This window comes from Thermobia domestica, chromosome 16 (genome assembly GCF_964235325.1).
Source record: "Thermobia domestica chromosome 16, izTheDome1.hap1.1, whole genome shotgun sequence".
NCBI classification, from domain to species: Eukaryota; Metazoa; Arthropoda; class Insecta; order Zygentoma; family Lepismatidae; genus Thermobia; species Thermobia domestica.
Window position 1 is genome coordinate 66761375 of NC_137469.1, and position 20408 is coordinate 66781782.

The 20408-nt window shown below is 36.0% G+C and overlaps 1 protein-coding gene across 5 annotated transcripts in view; it reads left to right on the top strand.

Moving 5' to 3' along the window:
• The window catches only part of Dhc98D (Dynein heavy chain at 89D), a 608487-nt gene that overhangs the window by 372784 nt on the left and 215295 nt on the right, over window positions 1-20408 (top strand). For all 5 annotated transcript variants that reach the window (XM_081742517.1, XM_081742516.1, XM_081742518.1 and 2 more), the window contains exons 56-57: window positions 8953-9097; window positions 17835-18021. In XM_081742517.1, the coding sequence (XP_081598643.1) occupies window positions 8953-9097; window positions 17835-18021 (332 nt within the window). The remainder of the gene's footprint in view (window positions 1-8952; window positions 9098-17834; window positions 18022-20408) is intronic.

The window sequence follows — 20408 nt, forward strand, 5'->3', positions numbered from 1 at the left end:
TACGATATATACGCCATTGAGTCTGGCAACGACTGCAGTAATTTAGTTAACATTTTGGTGCGTGAAGTATTGAGTTCTATCCATGCATTCTTGCTCTCTGTGTATTTTAAGTTACGTTATCGTATCTCAACTTCGTTTTTTTAACTCCTGAATTAGTAATTATGAGGATCTAGCATAATTTGACCGAATCTAGCATAAGTTCGATCAGGTTTTGGAATAATTCCGAGCTGTGAGTCTGGCAACGCTGGTGGCGAACGACTTGGTCAACGACTCGCGAAGGAAATCTGAAAATGGTGCGCCGTAATAATAATATTAAAAACAATTTTTATAAAGGAATATTAATACATACGAAAAGCTGTTTAAAGAATGAATTGTTATACTGACTTTACACGTATAAAAAACATATACCATATACCAAACAGATTGAGCGATGTGATGATAGCTGTTTTGAGACGAACACTTTCGAAGTCCAACTTCGGGTATCTTCGGAAAACAGTAAACTAAAGCTGCTGGTTCGAACCTCCAAAGCCAACCTTAGTAATCGGGAAAAGATGTACAGATATGTTTTTCCTTCTGTTAAATATAATAAGACATGTTGAAATGGTATTAAGTGTAGAAAAAAGTAACATTGATTAAAATACTTAATGATACAATATTTCGAGACTATATATTCACACTCTCGTTTCGTCATTGTGATTTCCATACGGAAAAGAGCATTTACGTATGAGCTCACTTATATTTCAGAAGCAGCTTCCGAAAAGCGGTCATGTTAGCTCAGTGGTACACCACCGAACGTTTAAATCGTGAGTTCGATACCCGTTCAGGTGAGATTCTTTTATGATATTCTACTTTCCTCAATGCATGAAAATTATGTAAAATAGTTACATTACAATTCATCAGTTGTATATATATTTTCATATCATCAGTTGTATATATGAGTTGAATATATATATTCATATCATCAATTGTATATATCAGTTGAATATATATATTCATATCATTTCACGACATAAGTAATTCTTATCTTTAAAATATAACATCTGAGGTATTCACAAAACGTCGGTGTGTTATGTGTGAATATTGAATACAAATTTAAAAAATCGTGTAATAGCAATAAATAAGTTATGTAATGTATTTATTTGCAGCTACTTTCATCGCAGATAACTTCTCAATATTCGCATTACAGCATTTAGGTAGAGCATATCGAAAATCGGATCGTGGTTCAAGACAAAAAACTAGCTAGCCCCAAACTGTCACGTAAGAAATTCACGAATCGCAAAAGTAAAGTGAAGAGATTGAGAGCGGTAATTCCTTAATCGCTCTCTCTCAACTCTCACTTATCTGCATTTATACATATAAAAGTGTATGTATGTATGTTCCATCATAACTCATGTATGCCTAGAGCAGGGTTTCTCAACCTGGGAGTCGCGGCACCTAGGGGATCGCGAAGATAGGCGGAAGAGATAAATATAGTTAGAATCTAATACCAGAAATTATTTTTAAATATTATTTTTAATTTTGTTCTGATAGGCATACTTTTATTTTTTATACACACTGTAAAGAACAATAAAAAATAAGTCTACTGAACATTTTCAAAGGGTGTAGAATTCGTGTTACTATTCGGTTCAAAGTCTCTTGTCGTCGCGAATTCTGTCGAGAAATTTGAAGCTTAAAATATAAAAAACGATAATCATGCCTGTTGTTCTGTATGGTTGCGAAACATGGTCGCTTACTCTGAGGGAAGAACATAGACTGAAAGTATTTGAGAACAAGATCCTTAGACGAATATTCGGACCCAAGAGGAACGGGAATGGGGAATGGCGGAAACTTCATAACGAGGAACTACATAATTTATACGGTTACCCAACATTGTTAGGGTCGTCAAGTCTAGGAGGCTTAGGTGGGCAGGTCATGTAGCTAGAATGGAAGAAAGTAGAAACGCTTTCAAAGTCTTGACTGGAAGACCAAACGGAAAACGACCATTAGGAAGACCTAGGCGCAGATGGGAGGACAATATTAAGATGGATCTCGCTGAGATAAGAATACAAAGTAGAAACTGGATCCAATTGGCTAAGGATAGAAGTCAGTGTAGAGCTTTTGTGAACGCGGCATTGAACCTCCGGGTTCCATAGGCCATAGAGTTAGTTAGTTAGTAGAGTTGTTTAAAAATGAATTTAAATCAAAGAGGTATGATATAAAACTAATGAGAACTGTATATAGAAATACTAGAAAAATACACATGAAACAAAACCTGCACATTGAAATACAATTAAAATTAAAACCTAATGAGATACCTAAGCATGGTGTAATTTCACTAGTGCAGTAATGCCCGGTTCAATCTTCATGACGAACATTATCAAGCCATTTTCAACTGGTAAGCGATTTCTTATCTTTGTTTTAATGTTTACCATAAAAAAAAAAAAAAAACACTTTCGCACAAGTACGATATAGCAAATGGAATTATTACTTTTAAAGCAGCAGATACCAGACCAGGATATTCTTCTCTCCTTATCAGGCAGAACTTGTCCAAGTCTTCGTTACAGAAAACCAGTTGCAAAGACTTGTCGCATGATCATTCTATTATTTGGTCAAGAAGTTGTGAGCTTAGATCGGATACGTTAATGGCCTCTTCAATGAAGGAGTTTAACATCCATCTTGAACCAGCACCTTCGTCGTTGGGAATATAGATATTACAGTTACTGTATCCACTGTCAGTGCCGGGCGCCGAAAAGAGGGGCCACACATTTCGGAGGAAGTGTGTTACTCAAGTTAGGAAAGTGCATGTGCACATGTGTAAAATAGAAGGAAAAACGTAATAAAATGTGCTCAAAATTAAGGAAAGGTAGGGTTTATTTTGAAAATGTTATTGAGCTTCGTGCCAACCATGGTGGCGCTTCGTAGCTAGTCTCTCGACGTCACTCATATATACGGTGACATCGTACTATACTCTCGCCCCGGGCAATGATTTTCCATGGTACTGTTCACTATAAACAAAAAAATGGATTCTACTATTATAGAAATAGGTATGTTAAAATTCCCACACAAGCTTATTATAAAACAAATTATAAAAGGGTTGCTGGCAAGAGCGTGTGATAAAAAAGGATCGTGATAGGAGAACCACTGGCCTAGAGTAATTTTAACCACATTTCTTATAGTTTCAAAAAGAGTACTGTCGGGTTACCTATGGTGAATGGGAGGGGGATACATGTAAAAGATTGCTAGAAAATGATCGATATTAGATTCATAGTTTTCGGGGACGCTTAGATAAATAGTGAGACTTTCAATTTCGCTTAACTCCGATTAAGCTCTCATTAGTAGGGATGGGCACGAACGACTTTTCTTTGAAACTCGACTCTACTCGAAACAGACATCTTTGAGGTCTACTCTTGGACTCGGCGCGAAAAATATCTTCCAACTCGACTCGGATTAGAGTCAAGTCGAACCAAAACGAGCCAAATCCTGTGTGTAGTCCTACTTTGACAATACATAGACAATAATTATTCTATCATCAATTATACTACTGTTACTACAATAATAATAATAATAATAATAATAATAATAATAATAATAATAATAATAATAATAATAATAATAATAATAATAATAATAATTATTATTATTATTATTATTATTATTATTATTATTATTATTATTATTATTATTATTATTATTATTATTATTATTATTATTATTATTATTATGACAACACCGTGTACAAACATGAACGATAGATGGTTAGTAAAGGAATACTAAAAGCTAGTTGACTGCCGACGTCGGTAGTCATGAAGTCTACAAGGCAAGGACATCGTTCATTACCCTAAGCTGTAAGCGTCGGTGGACTACAGATGGTCAACTATTAACCTCTCGCCAGAAATTGGTGGCCCCGCAGCGACGATCCGTGATGGCCTAAGTTCCATTTTGAAAACTTTACTACCAGCGGCAGAGACGCGATGAAACGCCAGCGAACCACAAAATTACTCTCCCAAAATATGTTAAAATGCCTATATGTGTGATTTGTTTATATTTAGGTGAATCAAAAAAACACAAAACAAATACCCCGCGGTGGACGCGAACTATCAATATTACGATTACTAGGCACGTGTTCTTCTAACTTCCCCACGGAAACGATCATAAAAAGCTTGATTGTTGAAGGATAAATCATTGACGTCTTAATTTAGCCAATCAGACAAACCCCTACATCTCGAGTTCTAGGAGGTCATACCGTGAACCGTTTCAGATTTATTGCTTTCTGGTGGAGTACTATCCATGCGCAAAATTTGAGCATAATAGCCGACATGCATCTTCGGTGCCTCTTATCTTTAGTACAATTTTAACCAGAGATGGTGTGGGTCAATGAAAATTTGATCCACGACCCACCATGACCCACTATCACCCACCACCCAAATGACCCATTAGCCCACTCTGACCCATCAACCATCGTGATCCACTCTGACCCACCACCAACTATGAACCACTCTGAACCATTGCGACCAACTCCGACCGACCAAAACCCATCGACATCAACTCTGACCGATGACCCACGTCCTCCTCTCCATTGACTAAAGAGATTACACTTGTAATAAAACAAGACTGGAAATTATCACTTATCCGAGTTTGAATTTCTACCGTCATTGGCTCAAGCACCTCTTTGTTACAATACTGGTGGGTCTGACCTTTACGATATATAATGGCAAAGTGTTTCTCATCTTCCGAATTAAAATGAATTTAAATTTATCATATGTAATTATTTCTTTGTTGCCTTACAGACACATTTCAGTAGAAAATAGGGTGAAATTTAAAAGTTTCGAATCAAGGAAAAGTAGACCAACGTAAAAAAAAAAAAAAGAAAAGAAAAAAGAAAAAGAAAAGAAAAAGAAAAAAGAAAGAAAGAAAGAAAGAGAGAAAGAGAGAAACTAATTTTCTATATAATTAAGCATGCCGTACTAATTGAAAATGCCCATGTAATTAAGTTTAGAATACAAATTTTATGGCCATTTTTCTCTAACTTTATGGCTTGATTGCCTTATGCTCGGAACGCTCCATATATTAAACACCAGCTTCAGCAATTATAAATAGAAAGCAGTGGGTATAAAATTCAAAAAGAACTTTAGTTTGCATTACTCAATTTTTTCTCAACTAATATCAATCGTTTTCGATTATTTTTACAAATCAACCCACTAACAATTTCCAATATATAGAAAATGTACCCCCGTCCCCCCGCTCATAAAAGACAATTTAAAAAAATGCCAGGGCATATTCTCTTTATTTTTAATAAAGAGTTATATGCTGAATTTCAGCTCTCAGTTGAACGGCTTGTGAGATACTAAATTTTTCGCAAAAATTCGGACTTCTACTCCCTCTAAGGATATGTATTATAATGAAAGTGGCACGCGTATGATAACTTCCCAGTTGGGATTGGAGCCTGATTATATACAAAACATCAATTCATTTGACTTTGCAATTTGACCGTGATGATTACGCAGACATAGTTACTTTCAATTTTTTGTGATACATATCCTTATTTCATATGTTACAGATGATTCAAAAATATTTTTTCAAGCAGTTAGCTCCTCTAGAATCTCACAGGCTGCATCCCAAAATCCAACTCCTACTATCCTATGAAATCCAAAAGTGACTGAACTTTTTTTATTAGGAACAAATGACAAAAGAAAAATGGAGATCTTGAAAGTAAAATGTAGAAAAGCTCGGTGCCCCCAATAACTACATATTTCTCCGCCCCTTCATTCCGAACTTAAAAATAAAACTTAATTCGAATATGGTTAATTAGTGAATTTATTACAGTTAAATTCCACTCACTACATGCTACAGCTACAACTATGTAAGAAAAAATAACAACTGTGAAACATGTTCTGAATTACTATTACATTTCTTACGCTATTATTAAACATATTAGAATAGTAAAAGAGGATTTGTTCGTGAAATAGTATATTTGCTCATGATTTTTAACTTTTTCATACGGAAAAAATTAAAATATTATTCAAGTTTTAAAATTTGCACTCTGCAAATATGTTGCCCTCTAGGCAATGAGACTAATGTGGACTAATGGGAAATGCTGCACTGTTAGCGGCGCTGAAAACTTACGATTCGATTCTAATATCGGTTGATTTCGATATCTTTATGTCGCTACGTAACCACCCTGGGTGCTAATGGGAGCTTAATTGGACTTGAATTGAAAGTAGAGCTATTCACCTAAGCGACCACGAAACTATGGATTCGATACTAATATCGACCCGTTTCTAGCATTTTTGATATGTATCCCGACAGTACTCTTTTTCCAGACTGTAAGAAATATAGTTAAAATTGCTCTAGATATATCAGAATTACGTTGAAACACACACATAAATCCACTTTTATATTCTGTATAAATAGAGAGTGAGCGAGCGAGCGAGCGAGAGAGGGCGACTCAAGGCATCACCACTTCCACATTGCAAAAGCATATATCAGGAATTGAATTGAAAATCTATGTAAAGACTTTCTGCTGTGGCATGCTTCATAAGGACAATTCCAGTCTGCTCACGTGACCTTTGGGGTTCATGAATTTTTTTGCGAGCGTTCCGACTTTGGATTCTCTGTTTATACCCTCTGTTTATGCATCGAATAACTTTTCAAGAAATAAATGACATTCTGTATTATGAATGTTGAAAATTACTCTCTATATGACAAATAGCTGCAAATAAATACACTACATGATTTATTTATTGCTATTGAACGAGTTTTTAACTTGTATTTACATCCTGATATACAATTCCGACCTACTGTGAAAATTATCTCAGATGTTATATTTTAAACATAATAATTACTATGTTCAGCAATGATTATGTTATATATAAACAACTTATGTATTTTAATGTAATTATTTTATATAATTTTTCATGCATTGCGGAAAATAGAATTTTATAAAAAGGAAGCATTGACCCAGATGGGAATCGAACTCTCAACCTTATGATTTGAAATCCGACAGCTTACCAATGAGCTAACACAAGGACTACTAGAACTGAGCTTCTAGCGATGTATAACGGATCTCAAGATAATTATGACATTCATATCCATTACAAACGCTGTTTCTGTTCTACTTTGACTTTTATTTTAGTACTCAGGCGATAATTATGTTCTATTTCTTAATTTTGAGCATTCTTTTACATATGGAAAGATTCTTTAACGTATTTAAATGTTCCATTACGTATAGAGAGCTAAATGACAAACAAGCATGTGCTCACATTAATAAAAGGTTTCGAAATATTGTATCATTAAGTATTTCAATCAATGTTGCTTTTTTAAACACTTGGTAACAAGTCTTATTATATTTAAAAGAAGAAAAACACATCTGCAAACTTTTTCCCGATTGCAAAGGCTGGCTTGAAGGTTCGAACCTGGCTTACTTTTTCTCGAAGATACCCGAAGCTGGACTTAAAAAATTTTTGCCTCAAAACACCAATAAAGAATGCGCTCAACCTTTTTGAGACAAGGTGTACATACAGTTTCTTTTTCTCTAAAATCCGGTTTGACAGGTTGATCCGATGGAGACGAACAGACTCTGTATTATGTATCTGGATAGGACGTGGTAATGTAATGAGCACTTGCCACATTTGTTTAATGTTAAGGAGCGTGTTGATAGTTGATGGGTGACTAATATGAAGGAGTTAAGGCCATAGTTGGAAAGTGCCCTTGATATAAGACAAAGAATGTATAATTCATAGAAAAATATTATAAAGTATTTTGATGAGAATGAGTTGAGTTGATTTTGAGTTTAACGTTCCTTTCACCGAAACAGCAGCGAGGTTATATGAGACGGAACCTACTGATTAACGTGGAATCCGGCACATGAGCTCCTGCCATGAATCGAACCCGGATCTTCCACGCCAAAGACGCGTACGCTAACTGCTTAGCCACGAAGAAGCTCTCAAGTTATTTATTATTTGAGAGAGAGAAAGTAAATAATATGTATGTTCGGAAGCTTGGTTTGTTTATGCAGCTTCCATAGAGGGTGTTATTTCCTAAGAGATTAGGAAATAAATTTGTATATATGGACCAGAAGTGGATTAAATTGTTACGTCATTTATTTTCATTTAGAAGAGGATTGTTTCAAGATAAATTAACGCCTCAGGGTGGCCCGCCGTACGCGTATAGGTTCGTATAAAACCGCCCTAGTAACGACACAACGCTGATATTTAATTTCGTTCAAGACATCATTGGTACGACATCCTAAAAATTTGCTCTTATTATCGTGAATAGTTTTCTAAAGATAAAGGATTTTCTAGTGTGTATCTAAAACTGTTATGATGGGCCATTGACCTTACTGTGACAGGCACAAATAACCTTGGTGCTGACGTCTTCATTAAACGGAAACTAATCAATCATTTCACGTTTCTGTGCTGCCTTTTCGTTGTATATTCCATCCATATGAAAACCTACCAGTGTCTGAGTATGAAACGCTGAGTCATCTATTATCCATAACGGAATCTATTACTTAAGTTGGATCCTAACCACTGCTAGAATTTTTATTCAATCCGTTTCCTTATAGTGTGGGTTAAATTGGAAAGCAAACGCGGTAATATTCAGAGAGTCGGTAACCTCTAGAGTGTAGAATTGTAAGTTCGGTTCTAAGTCTCGATTGTGGACACTGTAGTAGCATTATGGTCATTGAAGTGTTTGTGGACACTTCTTGTCATATAAATAATTTGATCATAACATACGAAAATTAGGTGGTTTTTACTGATATAGGTGACTAGGACTGAAGTCTGTACCTTAGTATACCTCGATAAAAGATGGCGAAAAATTGGTTAAATAAAATGTATTCCTTTGCACATAGAACGTTAGATTTCATTACACTACTTGATTAAAGTTTTTTTTTTTTTTTTTTAAGGAATCATAATTGTAGCCATTATAATTATCATCATATAAATTATTATTGATTTCCTATTTTTCTTACAGTGTGAGAGATTAGCGGTAGGGCTAACAAAAATTGCTGAGGCTCGTGAGCAACTGGATGAATTAAACGAGAAGTTGGCCGTGCAGAAAGTAGCTATTGCAGAAAAAACTATAGCGGTTAACGCATTGATGAAAGAAATTAACGAGGGTGAGTGCTAATAATAAAAGAAAGACCGCTTGCATATCAATTGTACTGTTAATGGTATTTTTGAATATCTAAGAAATTGAAATAAGGAGTGAATTATAGAACCATATTAACACACATAAGAATATTATACGTGGGTTGTTCAATATATAATTTTCCCTAAGCTGTAAACATTTTATTTTTTAAAGATACATTTGTGAACTTTACATGCATGTGTAGGTGGGTCCTTCCTCACCTCTCCACAAAATTCTCGGGGGGCCTCGGTGGTTCAGTGGTAGAGCGTTCACCTCTGGTGCTTGGGGTCCCGGGTTCGATCCCAGCCCCGCCAAATGAACTTTGTGGTGGACAAACACCGTGTGCGTGGGTTTTCTCGGGGTTTTCCCGTTTCCTCCCACTTTCTTCATTCCACCATTTCATTCATTACTCATCATCACAGTCTCCTTTAGCCTAACCGGCATAACTGTGGGACGTAAAACTCAAAGATTTCATTTCATTTCACTTTCTCCACAAAATTCTCATTGAGATTCAGGCATTTGTCTCACCGTTGCAACAATTTGTCCAAACCCTTTGTAAAAAATCAGGGCTCTGGCTATTTAGCACTTTCTCCTCAGATTCCGTTTCACTTCTTCATCTTGTTTCGAAACGTTCACCTTGCAATTCAGACTTAAATACTTTAAAAAGATGGAAGTAACTCGATGCTAAATTGAGGCTGTACGGAGATTGGGCAGCCATTCCCACCCTAATTCTTCAATTTTGTGTCTTGTTTGCATTCGAGACAAGTAGGGTGGGCGTTATCTTCAAGAAGAGACCAGGTCGCTTATGTCGAATTGCGTTTCTCTGAAGTAGAGTTCAGGTTTGACATAAGCGACCTGGTCTTCTGTCAACTAGTGACGAAAAAGTGAAGCAGAATGTGAGGACAGTGCTGAATAGCCAGAGCCCTGATTTTTTTTTCAAAGGGTTTGGACAAATTGCTGCAACGGTGAGACAAATGCCTGAATCTCAAGGGACAAGTGAGGAAGGACCCACTTACATATTTATGTATAGTTTATAAGTGTATCTTATAAAATACATTTTTTACAGCTTAGGGAAACTTATATATTGACGATCCTCGTAACTACTACTGCTTGTTTGCATAGAAATCTATTGTTTTTAGAAGATTGCAAAAAGTTAGATGAATGAATTATGTAAATTAATTTCTCTCGAATTGTTTGCAAGTGGAAACGGAGTTCTACGAACTGCTTTACTTTTGTCCCTCTCGAGAGAAAATTTGTCATTTTTTAAAATGTTTTGAATATAAGTTAATACGAGTATACTTATATTTTTAAAAGTGTATTAATTAAAATTATCTTAATTTTATATTGACGTTAGTAGAATAAAATACATAATTGAAGTGTATCAAAATATTTTATAGTAACACATAATATAAAAGCTATTAGAATTTGTACAATCATTACTTTATTAAAATTGTATATGATTCGTTCAATATATAAGTTTCCCTAAGCTGTTAAAAAAATAGGCATTTTTTAAGATACATTTGTAAACCATACATTCATGTGTAGGTGGGTCCTTCCTTACCTCTTCACATAATCCCCATTGAGATTCAGGTATTTGTCTCACTCTTGCAACAATTTGTCCAAACTTTTGCAAAAAATCAGGGCTCTGGCTATTTAGAAGTTTCTCACATTTCGCTTCACTTCATCTGTTTCGAAAGTGAACTTTAACAATCTTTAACTTGAATCATGCAAACTTTAACAATGGAGAAAGATGAAAGTAACTCGGCTCTAAATTGAAGCTATGTGGAGACAGGAGCATTCGTTCCCATCCTAATTCTTCAGTTTTGTGTCTTGTTTGCGTGCTGAGTGGAGTTGGGCGTTATCGTCAAGAAGAAGAGATCAGGTCCTTATGTCCAATTGCGTTTCTCTGAAGAAGAGTTCAGGTTGGACATAAGCGACTTGGTCTCCTGTCAACTGACGATGAAGAAGTGAATCAGAATGCGAGGAGAGAGTTAAATAGCCAGAGCCCTGATTTTTTTTTTTTTTTTTTTTTTTTTTTGCCAGAGACTACTTTAGTCCTCGGACCTTAGTTTGAAAAACGCTGATGTAAAGAGTTCAACTTGCCAATATGTATTTGAACAATAATGAAAATTAGATTGAAAATTCACGATATATTATATAGTAATCTCATTTATAGTATACTCAGAATCGTAATTTTGCATATGTTATGGTTCATTATGACTTTTTTAGGATGCTGTTACAAATTTATATATTACAAATTATTATTATTATTATCATTATTATTATTATTATTATTATTATTATTATTATTAATAATAATAATAATAATAATAATAATAATAATAATAATAATAATAATAGTAATAATGATGGAATAGATTTTAACCATTACCCCCTAGTTTGTCATATATAATCATTATCATAATAATTCTTGAATTCAACACAGTGTGTGCAAACCTTCTCCAACTTCTTTCACACCATCATTCGTGATCCTGGACTTTTCAACTTTATTCCACTCTTTTTTTTGTATTTTTTAAATACATGTTGGTCTTCCTCATCGTCGTGTTCGTAATTTGCGTGTATAGAAACTTTGTATAGAAAGAATTCTGATTTTCGTGTTACACAATCATTATTTTTATAATGTTTAAATTTTTCTGAAATACTGCTATAATTTGTAATGTTCTTATATTTATTTATCATCACATATTAAAAAAAACAAAAATAGCAGCTAGTTAAAGAAAATATTCAGAGTGGCTCCAGCTTTCTTAATTTTCGATAAACTCTTTACCATTATTTTGAGAAGTTAACATTTTAGCTTACCAAGTTCTATGATCTGTCACTGAATTAAGCACACTTACCTAGTACCGTGTCGGTCCCCTCTGTCCTTAAGAACTGCAGCACAAAGCGAGATAATAATTCCTTCGGCTTCTGGACGTCGTCTAAAGGTATTGCAAGACATACTCCTTCTCAGAGGTTCACAGCTCGTCATGTTCACTGGTGCGGGCTGTCTTCTCCGTACAGTCCTTTCCACGATATCTCTTGAACCACTCAACTGTGCTTAAACACAATCCGAGACCTGTGAACTGAGCAATTGTCCTACTGGAAAATACCCGTCTGTTGGCATGAACTATGATTACGAGCAGGTGTATATGATCCCCCAAGTTGTCCACACACAGGTTGGCATTAAGGAATCTTATTACGCAGACTAATAGCCCCAATGATGCCGAACTAATAATAATACCTCAGACCATAATAGACCCCCACCCCCTTGTACTGCCTGACCACTGGACATGCGGGATTCATGACTTCTTACTGTTGTCACCAGTTTCGGATTCTTCCATCGGCGCAATGCAACTAGAATCGGGACTCTCGCTACAAGCTTCCCGTTTCTACTCTTCCATGGTCCAATACCTGTGCCTTCGAGCCCATGCAAAACGTTTAGTTCGATGGCGGCTTATGAGCAGGGGCACTCCAGTTGATGTGAGGCTCCCAAAGCCGAGACAACGCAGGGAATGTAGATCTATGCACTAATACTTTGAATGGCACCTTCATTCAGCTGGGATGTAATTTGCGACAGGATCTGGTCCCTATTGGTTTGTATGATACGGCTAAACCGGCGCAGTCCACGTTCATTGAGGGCACACTGACCTTTGCATTGTAAGTGGTTCTCTGATATCTTCCCTATATTTACATAATCTCGACACATCCTTGCAACTGTGGTACGCGAGAACCCTAATTGATTCGTAGTCTCTGAAATGGAATGCCCCATCTGCCGAGTGCCAACAATCTGCCCTCAGTCGAACACGACTAAGTCCCATGCTTTTCCCATTCGGCCATATATATTAACAGTTTTTCTGTTAAGTTATATACAGTTTTACATGAAAGAGTGTAAGAGAGTAATTTTAGAACTTAAATACATGATAGTTGTTAATTAATGGAAGAATGAAGAATAACTAAAGCTAGGAATTTTAGTTGCAACATTTTGGTTAAAAAAGTGCAAAAAAGGTGGAAAATTTTAGTTGAAAAAGATTCAAATTTCAAATATAAATATTCGTACCAAAACTAATTATATCATATATAAGGACCTAAAATTCACTGATGTATTAAAAACTATGCCTAAATGAAAAGTCCCAGGACACACTTATTGTAGCTACAAGTCACGAAAATTGGTAAAACAGATAACATTTAAGATCTCAATGTTAATTTTCAGTGAGATTGCATCTCCGACTACTAAATACCGTTGTATATGGTTAGTATATGAGCTTTCTGCGCGGGAGACCCAAGTTCGATTCCCGATAGGAGCTTATGTAGTTCGGAACCCACATTGAGCTTTAGGTTTACGTCTCATATAGCCTCAGTGTTAAACATGATGTTAAAGTCCAAATCAACCAACTCGTCACTAAGTAAATATTTGTTTGTACATAATAATTCAACAATACTGATTGATTGTAACCGTGATTCGTCAATTTGATGTTGCTTCTTCTTCTATGGCACTACAGCTCTTTGACGAGCCTTCGCCTCCGTCAGAATCTGCCTCCACTTCTTTCGGTCTGCCGCACTCGCCTTCCAGTTCTGTATTCCCATTTCCTTCATATCCTCTAGGACCGTGTCCCACCATCTCCTCCTTGGTCTTCCCCTCGTTCTCTTTCCTTCGATGTTAGCGAAGAAGATTTTCTTCACTACTCTTTCTTCCCCCATTCTGACAATATGTCCCACCCATTGCAAACGGCTAAGTTTGATGTGCGTTACTATGTCTACGTCGTCGTACTTATTGTAGAGTTCATTATTATATCTCATTCGGTATGTATTTTGGTCTACCTTCACACCTCCATATATTTTCCTTAAAATCTTCCTTTCAAAGTTCCCTAGTAGTTGCATTTCCTCTTTCCGTATAGTCCAGCATTCTGATCCATATGTTACTACGGGCCTGATTAATGTTCTGTATATCCTGGTTTTTGTAGTTTTAGAGATGAGATTTGATTTTAGTAGGGGCAGCAGTGCAAAATATGCTCTGTTTGCAGTGGTGATTCTTCTTTTGACTTCCTCACTTTGGTCATTATTTGATGTGATTGTTGTTCCTAGGTAGATAAATTCATTCACTATTTCGAAGTTGTGTGATTCTATATTTATGTGTGTCCCGATTCTTTTCAGATGTCCTGTGTTCTTAGATACGACTAGAAGTTTGGTTTTTCCTTCATTTATTTCAAGTCCTACTTGTTTCGCTTCTTTCTCCAGGCCTGTAAACGCTTCTTTTACTGCTTTCAGACTTCTTCCAATGATGTTAATATCGTCTGCATACCCTAGAATTTGATGGCTATTGGTCGTTAGGGTCCCTGTTCTTTTTATGCCTGATCGTCGTACTGCTGCTTCTAGTACCAGGTTAAATAGTATGGGGGCTAGTCCATCTCCCTGTCTGACACCTTTCTGCACTGGGAACGCTTCTGACATATCGCTTCCTATTTTCACTTGGGCTTTGGATTCCTTTGTACTGATTTTGCATAACTGAACTAGCTTTCCGGGTATCCCTAATTCCTGGAGTGCATTCCACATTTGCTTCCTATTTATCTTGTCGTATGCTGTTCTGAAGTCTATGAATAAGTGATACGTGGTTATGTTTTTTTCCCAGAATTTTTCAAGTGTCTGTCGAATTGTGAATATTTGGTCCGTGGTTGATCGTCCTTTTCTAAAGCCACCCTGATATTCTCCTACCAGTGCTTCGTAGTATGCTTCCAGTCTATTGCGTATGATGGTTGTAAATATTTTATATGCTGTTGTGAGTAATGTGATTGCTCTGTAGTTATCGCAGGATAGTTGGTCTCCTTTTTTATGTATGGGGTTTATTATCCCTGTTTTCCATTCTTCAGGTATGTCTCTCGGGTCATTCCAAATTTTGCAGATCAGTTTGTGTAGAGCAATCACTATTTCCTCTCCTCCTTTCTTAAGTAGCTCTGTCGCTATTGTGTCAGTTCCCGGTGCTTTGTTGTTTTTAGATTTTTTTATTGCTTCTTTAACCTCTTGAAGTGTTGGCCTCTCTGTTTGCATCTCTCTAGTTTCTTTGTTTTCGAAATTTGTCTGAGCTGTTTCATTTGGTTCATCCGGTTCGTCGTGAAAAGTTCTTTCGTAGTATCTAGACCACCGGTTCAGTATCTCCTCCTTGGAGTTTAGTATGCTGTTGCCTTCATCCCTGATTGCAGTGCAGTATGGCTTAAACCCTCTTTTTAGTTGCTTAACTTCCTTGTAAAAGAACCTTGTTTCCCCTCTATATCGTACGTTCTCAAGTTCTGCTATTTTGCTCTCTATACTGGATTTTTTCTTTTGTTGGAGTAGTTTTTTGGCTTTTCTCTTGGCTTCATTGTAAATTTCTTGTCTTTCCCTTGTTCTGTGAGTTAGCATGTTGTTCCTAGCTACATTCCGTTCCTTTATTGCTATCTCGCACTCGCTGTCAAACCAGTCGTTTCGTTGAGGTTTGTTCCTTTCTCCGATTGTTTCTTCTCCTGCTCTAACTATGTTGTCTTTTATTGATGCCCATATATCGTTGACGTTTTGTTTTCCTGTCCATTGTGTTTCCTCCATATACTGAGTGACTTTGCTCCTATATTCGTTGACTCTTTGTTCATCCCTTAATTTCTCTATGTCCCACTTCTTGACTTGGTGCATGTTGGGCTTCCGTTGTGTGCTTATTTTTGTGTAGATACGGGTTACTACCAAATAGTGATCGGAGTCTATGTTAGCTCCCCTCCTTGTTTTCACGTCTTGTATATTGCAACTGTGTCTGCTGTCTACTACAACATGGTCAATCTGATTTTCGGTCTTTCCGTCCGGTGATCTCCATGTTACCTTGTGTATTCTTTTATGTGGGAACCATGTGCTAGATATGGTCATGTTCTTTGAAGCTGCAAAGTCAATTAACCTTATGCCGTTGCCGTTTGTTGTTTCATGCGCGCTATATTTCCCTATCGCTGGGTAGAAACAGCTTTCTTTACCGATTTTTGCATTCATGTCACCAACAATTACTTTCATATCATATTTCGGACATTCGTCATATGCTTTTTCCAGCTGGCTATAGAACTCGTCCTTGACTCTATCATCCTTTTCTTCGGTTGGTGCGTGGGCTGTGATAATGGTTATGTTGTATGGATTTGCTCTTACTCTGATTTTACATATCCTGTCGCTGACTGGCGTGAAGCTAATTATTTTACTACGTATTTGACCCCTGACTATGAATCCCGTTCCAAATTCTTTCTTTTTGTTGTTTCCACTGAAATAGATGGTTTCCTTTTGTCTTTGGTGAATGCCTTTATTGTCCCATCTCATCTCTTGTATGCCACATATGTCTATGTTATATTTCTGAATTTCGTTTGTTAGTTCTTGCAGGGCCCCCGGTCTATGTAGTGTTCTAACATTCCACGTACCGAGTACCAGTTCTTTGTCCTTTTTTCGTTTCCGGTCCGTCTTCCCCTTGATCCGTCCATTCCGAGGCGATTCTTCCGGTCTTCTAACTAGTTTTTTTTTTTCCGGGGCCAGGTTGTCGGCCTGACGCCCAACCCCCAACCTGGAGGACCAGGCCCGACTTCTTCCGTCCCCTTACTTTCCACAGGGATTTTTTACCACAGAGGTTTTATACCCTGCCTCCGGTAAGGGTTAACAGCACCACCACTTAAAGGCGAAGTCGGACTTGGGTGAGAGAGGTGTGAGGCTTCATTTCAAAAACAGATCTGCCATTCGGTGCACTTCACCACCCGAGTAGGTGCCTTGATGTTGCTACCTTCCTTTATTTACTAACTCCCTGTATAGCTATAGCTTCCACCTAACGAGAGTGGACTGAAGCGCAAGTACTGTGATACTATCCATGCTCTTTGTTCCTTGTTTAATTAATATAGGAATGAAATGCGGAAAAGGATCTTTAAAAAAGTTTTTAAAAGTGCAAAAAGGTGCTTGCTTTGAAGAAAGTTCAAATAAATGAAACCAAAACACAGTTAGGAGTGTTTATTTAATGTTTTGTTTGCAAGAAAAGCTAATTTGGGCATTTTGATAGTGAAAAATAAATAAATAAATAAAAATAAAAGAGAGAGAAAGAGCAGCACCAAAAATTCCTAGGTTATGAATAACACATTATTTCAGGAAAGATGTTTCCCTAATTCACTGTCTGGGAAGCATGACATCAAATTTCCGTGTTATCAGAAAACATTGTCATCATTGGTCAGACTTTATAGCCAACTTGTAGGCGTTTAACCTTAACGTTTCTTTCGTTTTGTTTTATTATCTTATTTTGTCGAATTTACATTTGAGTTTCACTTTTTTTTCTTAAAGTTTTATTTTGGATTTTTAAATCCAGTGTGTGTCAGTCATTGATCAGATCGTGACGGGGAAAAATAGCCTAGCTGCTGACGTCTCTATTAAACCATAGTCATTGATCGTATAATGACAGGGAAAATTAGCCTACCTAGTTTTATTTTGAATTTTTAAATCCAGTGTGTGTCAGTCATTGACCAGATCGTGACGGGGAAAAATAGCCTAGCTGCTGACGTCCCTGTTAAACCATAGTCATTGATCGTATCATGACGGGGAAAAATAGCCTAGCTGCTGACGTCCTTATTAAACCATATTCAATCAATCCTTCGTTTTGATTGTTTTCTTTTTCTGAGGACTATCGTTACAATGATGATAATGTGTGCTTTTGTGTTTAATGGTTTCTTGTACAGGATCTGTCATCTTTATATTTTCAGCTACGGAAACGGCAACGGTAAAGAAAAAGGTGGCAACGGAAAAGAGCGTTGAAATAGAAGGTCAAAGAAAAATTATTGTGGCTGAGAAATCAGACGCTGAAGAAATTCTTGCTGATGCTTTGCCAGCCTTAGAAGCTGCTCGAGCGGCGCTATCGGAATTGGATAAAGCTGATATCGTTGAAATCAGGTACATTTCTATACTAATAAAGAAACCTATGCTTGAATATAAAATCCCAAACAGTAATGTGATTATGTACATATGTATATATTTATATTTAACTCACAATATGTATATATTTATATTTAACTACTTGATCAATTTAAATCTTTACTGAAAAATCTAGGTTATAGAGTTCCTGTTTTGCAGTTAAGGAGAAATGGATACAATGAAGAGGATAGAGTAAGAAGCGTAGCAAGAAAGAGGAAGAAAGAAGAAGACGACAAGAACAATAAATAGTTTGGTATAGAGAGCCTAGGCAAAGAAACAGAGAAGATAAAGAGGATACTTCGAAAAGCAGGAATTAGGATGTATACAGGAATGGAGGAAGCAGAATAATTGAGGTAGTCAGAAAAAACAAGAGAAAAGCAATAGTGGAAAAAGATCAAAGGGAAGTAATATATAGAATGTAATGCGCGGAGTGTAGCAAAATTTACTTAGAAGAAACAAAAAAGATGGAAGAAAGGATAAAAACAACATAAAGATGACGTAAGATTGAAAACAGACAACAACGCTTTATATAAGCATCAGAAAGAAACAAACCACATGATAGCGTGGGAAGGAGCAGAGGTCATAGAAGCAGAGAACAGGATATTGGTGAGAAAATGGAAACAAGGCAGGGAAACTATGAAGGCAGGAGACTAAGTGATGAATTGAAATGCAGGATTCTTGATAAATAAAGAATGGGAGAAGGTTCTTCTTAAAGAAGAAGAAAGGAAAAGGAAGAAGAAAGAAAGAGAAAAAATTAATGAGGAACATAACAAGGATAATTAGAGGACAAGAATGTATCCAACAAAAACGTATATGTTTAATTGGACAAGTGCGCAGCTGTATAAGTGAAAGTGAATAACGCAAAGGTTACTTTGTAACGAAGGGGCTGAGCCTAATTAAATATTGATCTCCGGATAGTATATATAAGAGGTGACCAATTCCCAAGTAGCCAGGAGAGGAAGTCTGATGAAGATACAGTTATTGTGTTGAAACTGTTACGTGATTGTTATATATATATATATATATATATATATATATATATATATATATATATATATATATATATATATATATATATATATATATATATATATATATATTATCATGTAGCTTTGCTCAGTGGGTTGTTGTGCTTAGTTTGATAATATGAAAACAAGGTCTGATATGATAGTTACAAATAAATTCTAGGAAAATTTCCATTCACAGAAAACGTGAAGCAAGGTTTGTGAAAAGAAATGAGGTGCGAGAAATATCAACTTAAGGAAAAAATATTTAGGAATGATCAAAGCTAGAAAATTCCTTTCGGTAAGGTTAACGATTTTTAAAAAATAATTCAGTTGCTAGTTTGAGGAAAAAACAATCCGGTACTTCACTGAACTCGATCCTTCGTGAACAAATTTTTTGAGCCAGTAACAAGAGCTTGTATATGTTTCAAATATTCTCCATTAATCTTATTTGTCAACAGACGAAGAGCGGGTACTGTTGTTCCATAGTTGAATACTTTTCATAACGGTTTTGTGTTAGCGATATGTATTTCTTTAATATCTCTGCTGTAGTCACGAAGCTGCACAAAATTCTAGACCCAAAATGTCTGTTATTACTACCAATAATTTTATGCCAACTGGTCGCCGTTAAACTCTAAGCAATCAATCAATAATAAATACTAGAAGAAAATAACATTCTATCTAGCTGCCTATTTATTAGATGACATTCCTGTTTGACAATCTTATAATAGAAGCTTGAATGTGTCCGAACTCTGCGTAGACTTGAATGATATTTCTCCAAGTCCGATATTAAATGAAATGAAATGAAATTTGTAGTTTTGCGTTTCATTATTGTGTTCTTTAGGCTAAAAGAGACCAATTATTAGTAAAAGTGAATAATTAGAAATAAGTGGTAGAATGATAATGTGAAAGGAAAAGAGAGAACCCGAGAAAACTTACCTACATGATATTCTCTCTCACAAGTCTTGTATCAGAAATGAGAGTAGAGATTCAAATTGTTCTCCTTTCACTACTTTTTAGTAGGAAAGGTCATACTTTTAAAAATAAGTCCTAATTTTTAATCAGAAATAAATACTTTATATGCAAGTTTAGCTGAATTCTTGTTGAAATGCGCAAGTTGATCTTGATTCCAGTTGCTGAAAGTGTTATAACTCAGCGACCAGCAATTAAAGTTAAAAGAAGCCTCACAAACTAGACCAAAAATAGGGTAACTGGATGATGCAGTGTGTAAAAGATTCTCCGTTGTGAATCCTTAGCCAGTTGCTTTTTCTAGTACATGTATCACTATTTGAAAAGTATTTAAAGCTCTTTCATAAAGACAAGCCACTAATTTATGCACTTCATGAAAAAACTTGCAAGGAT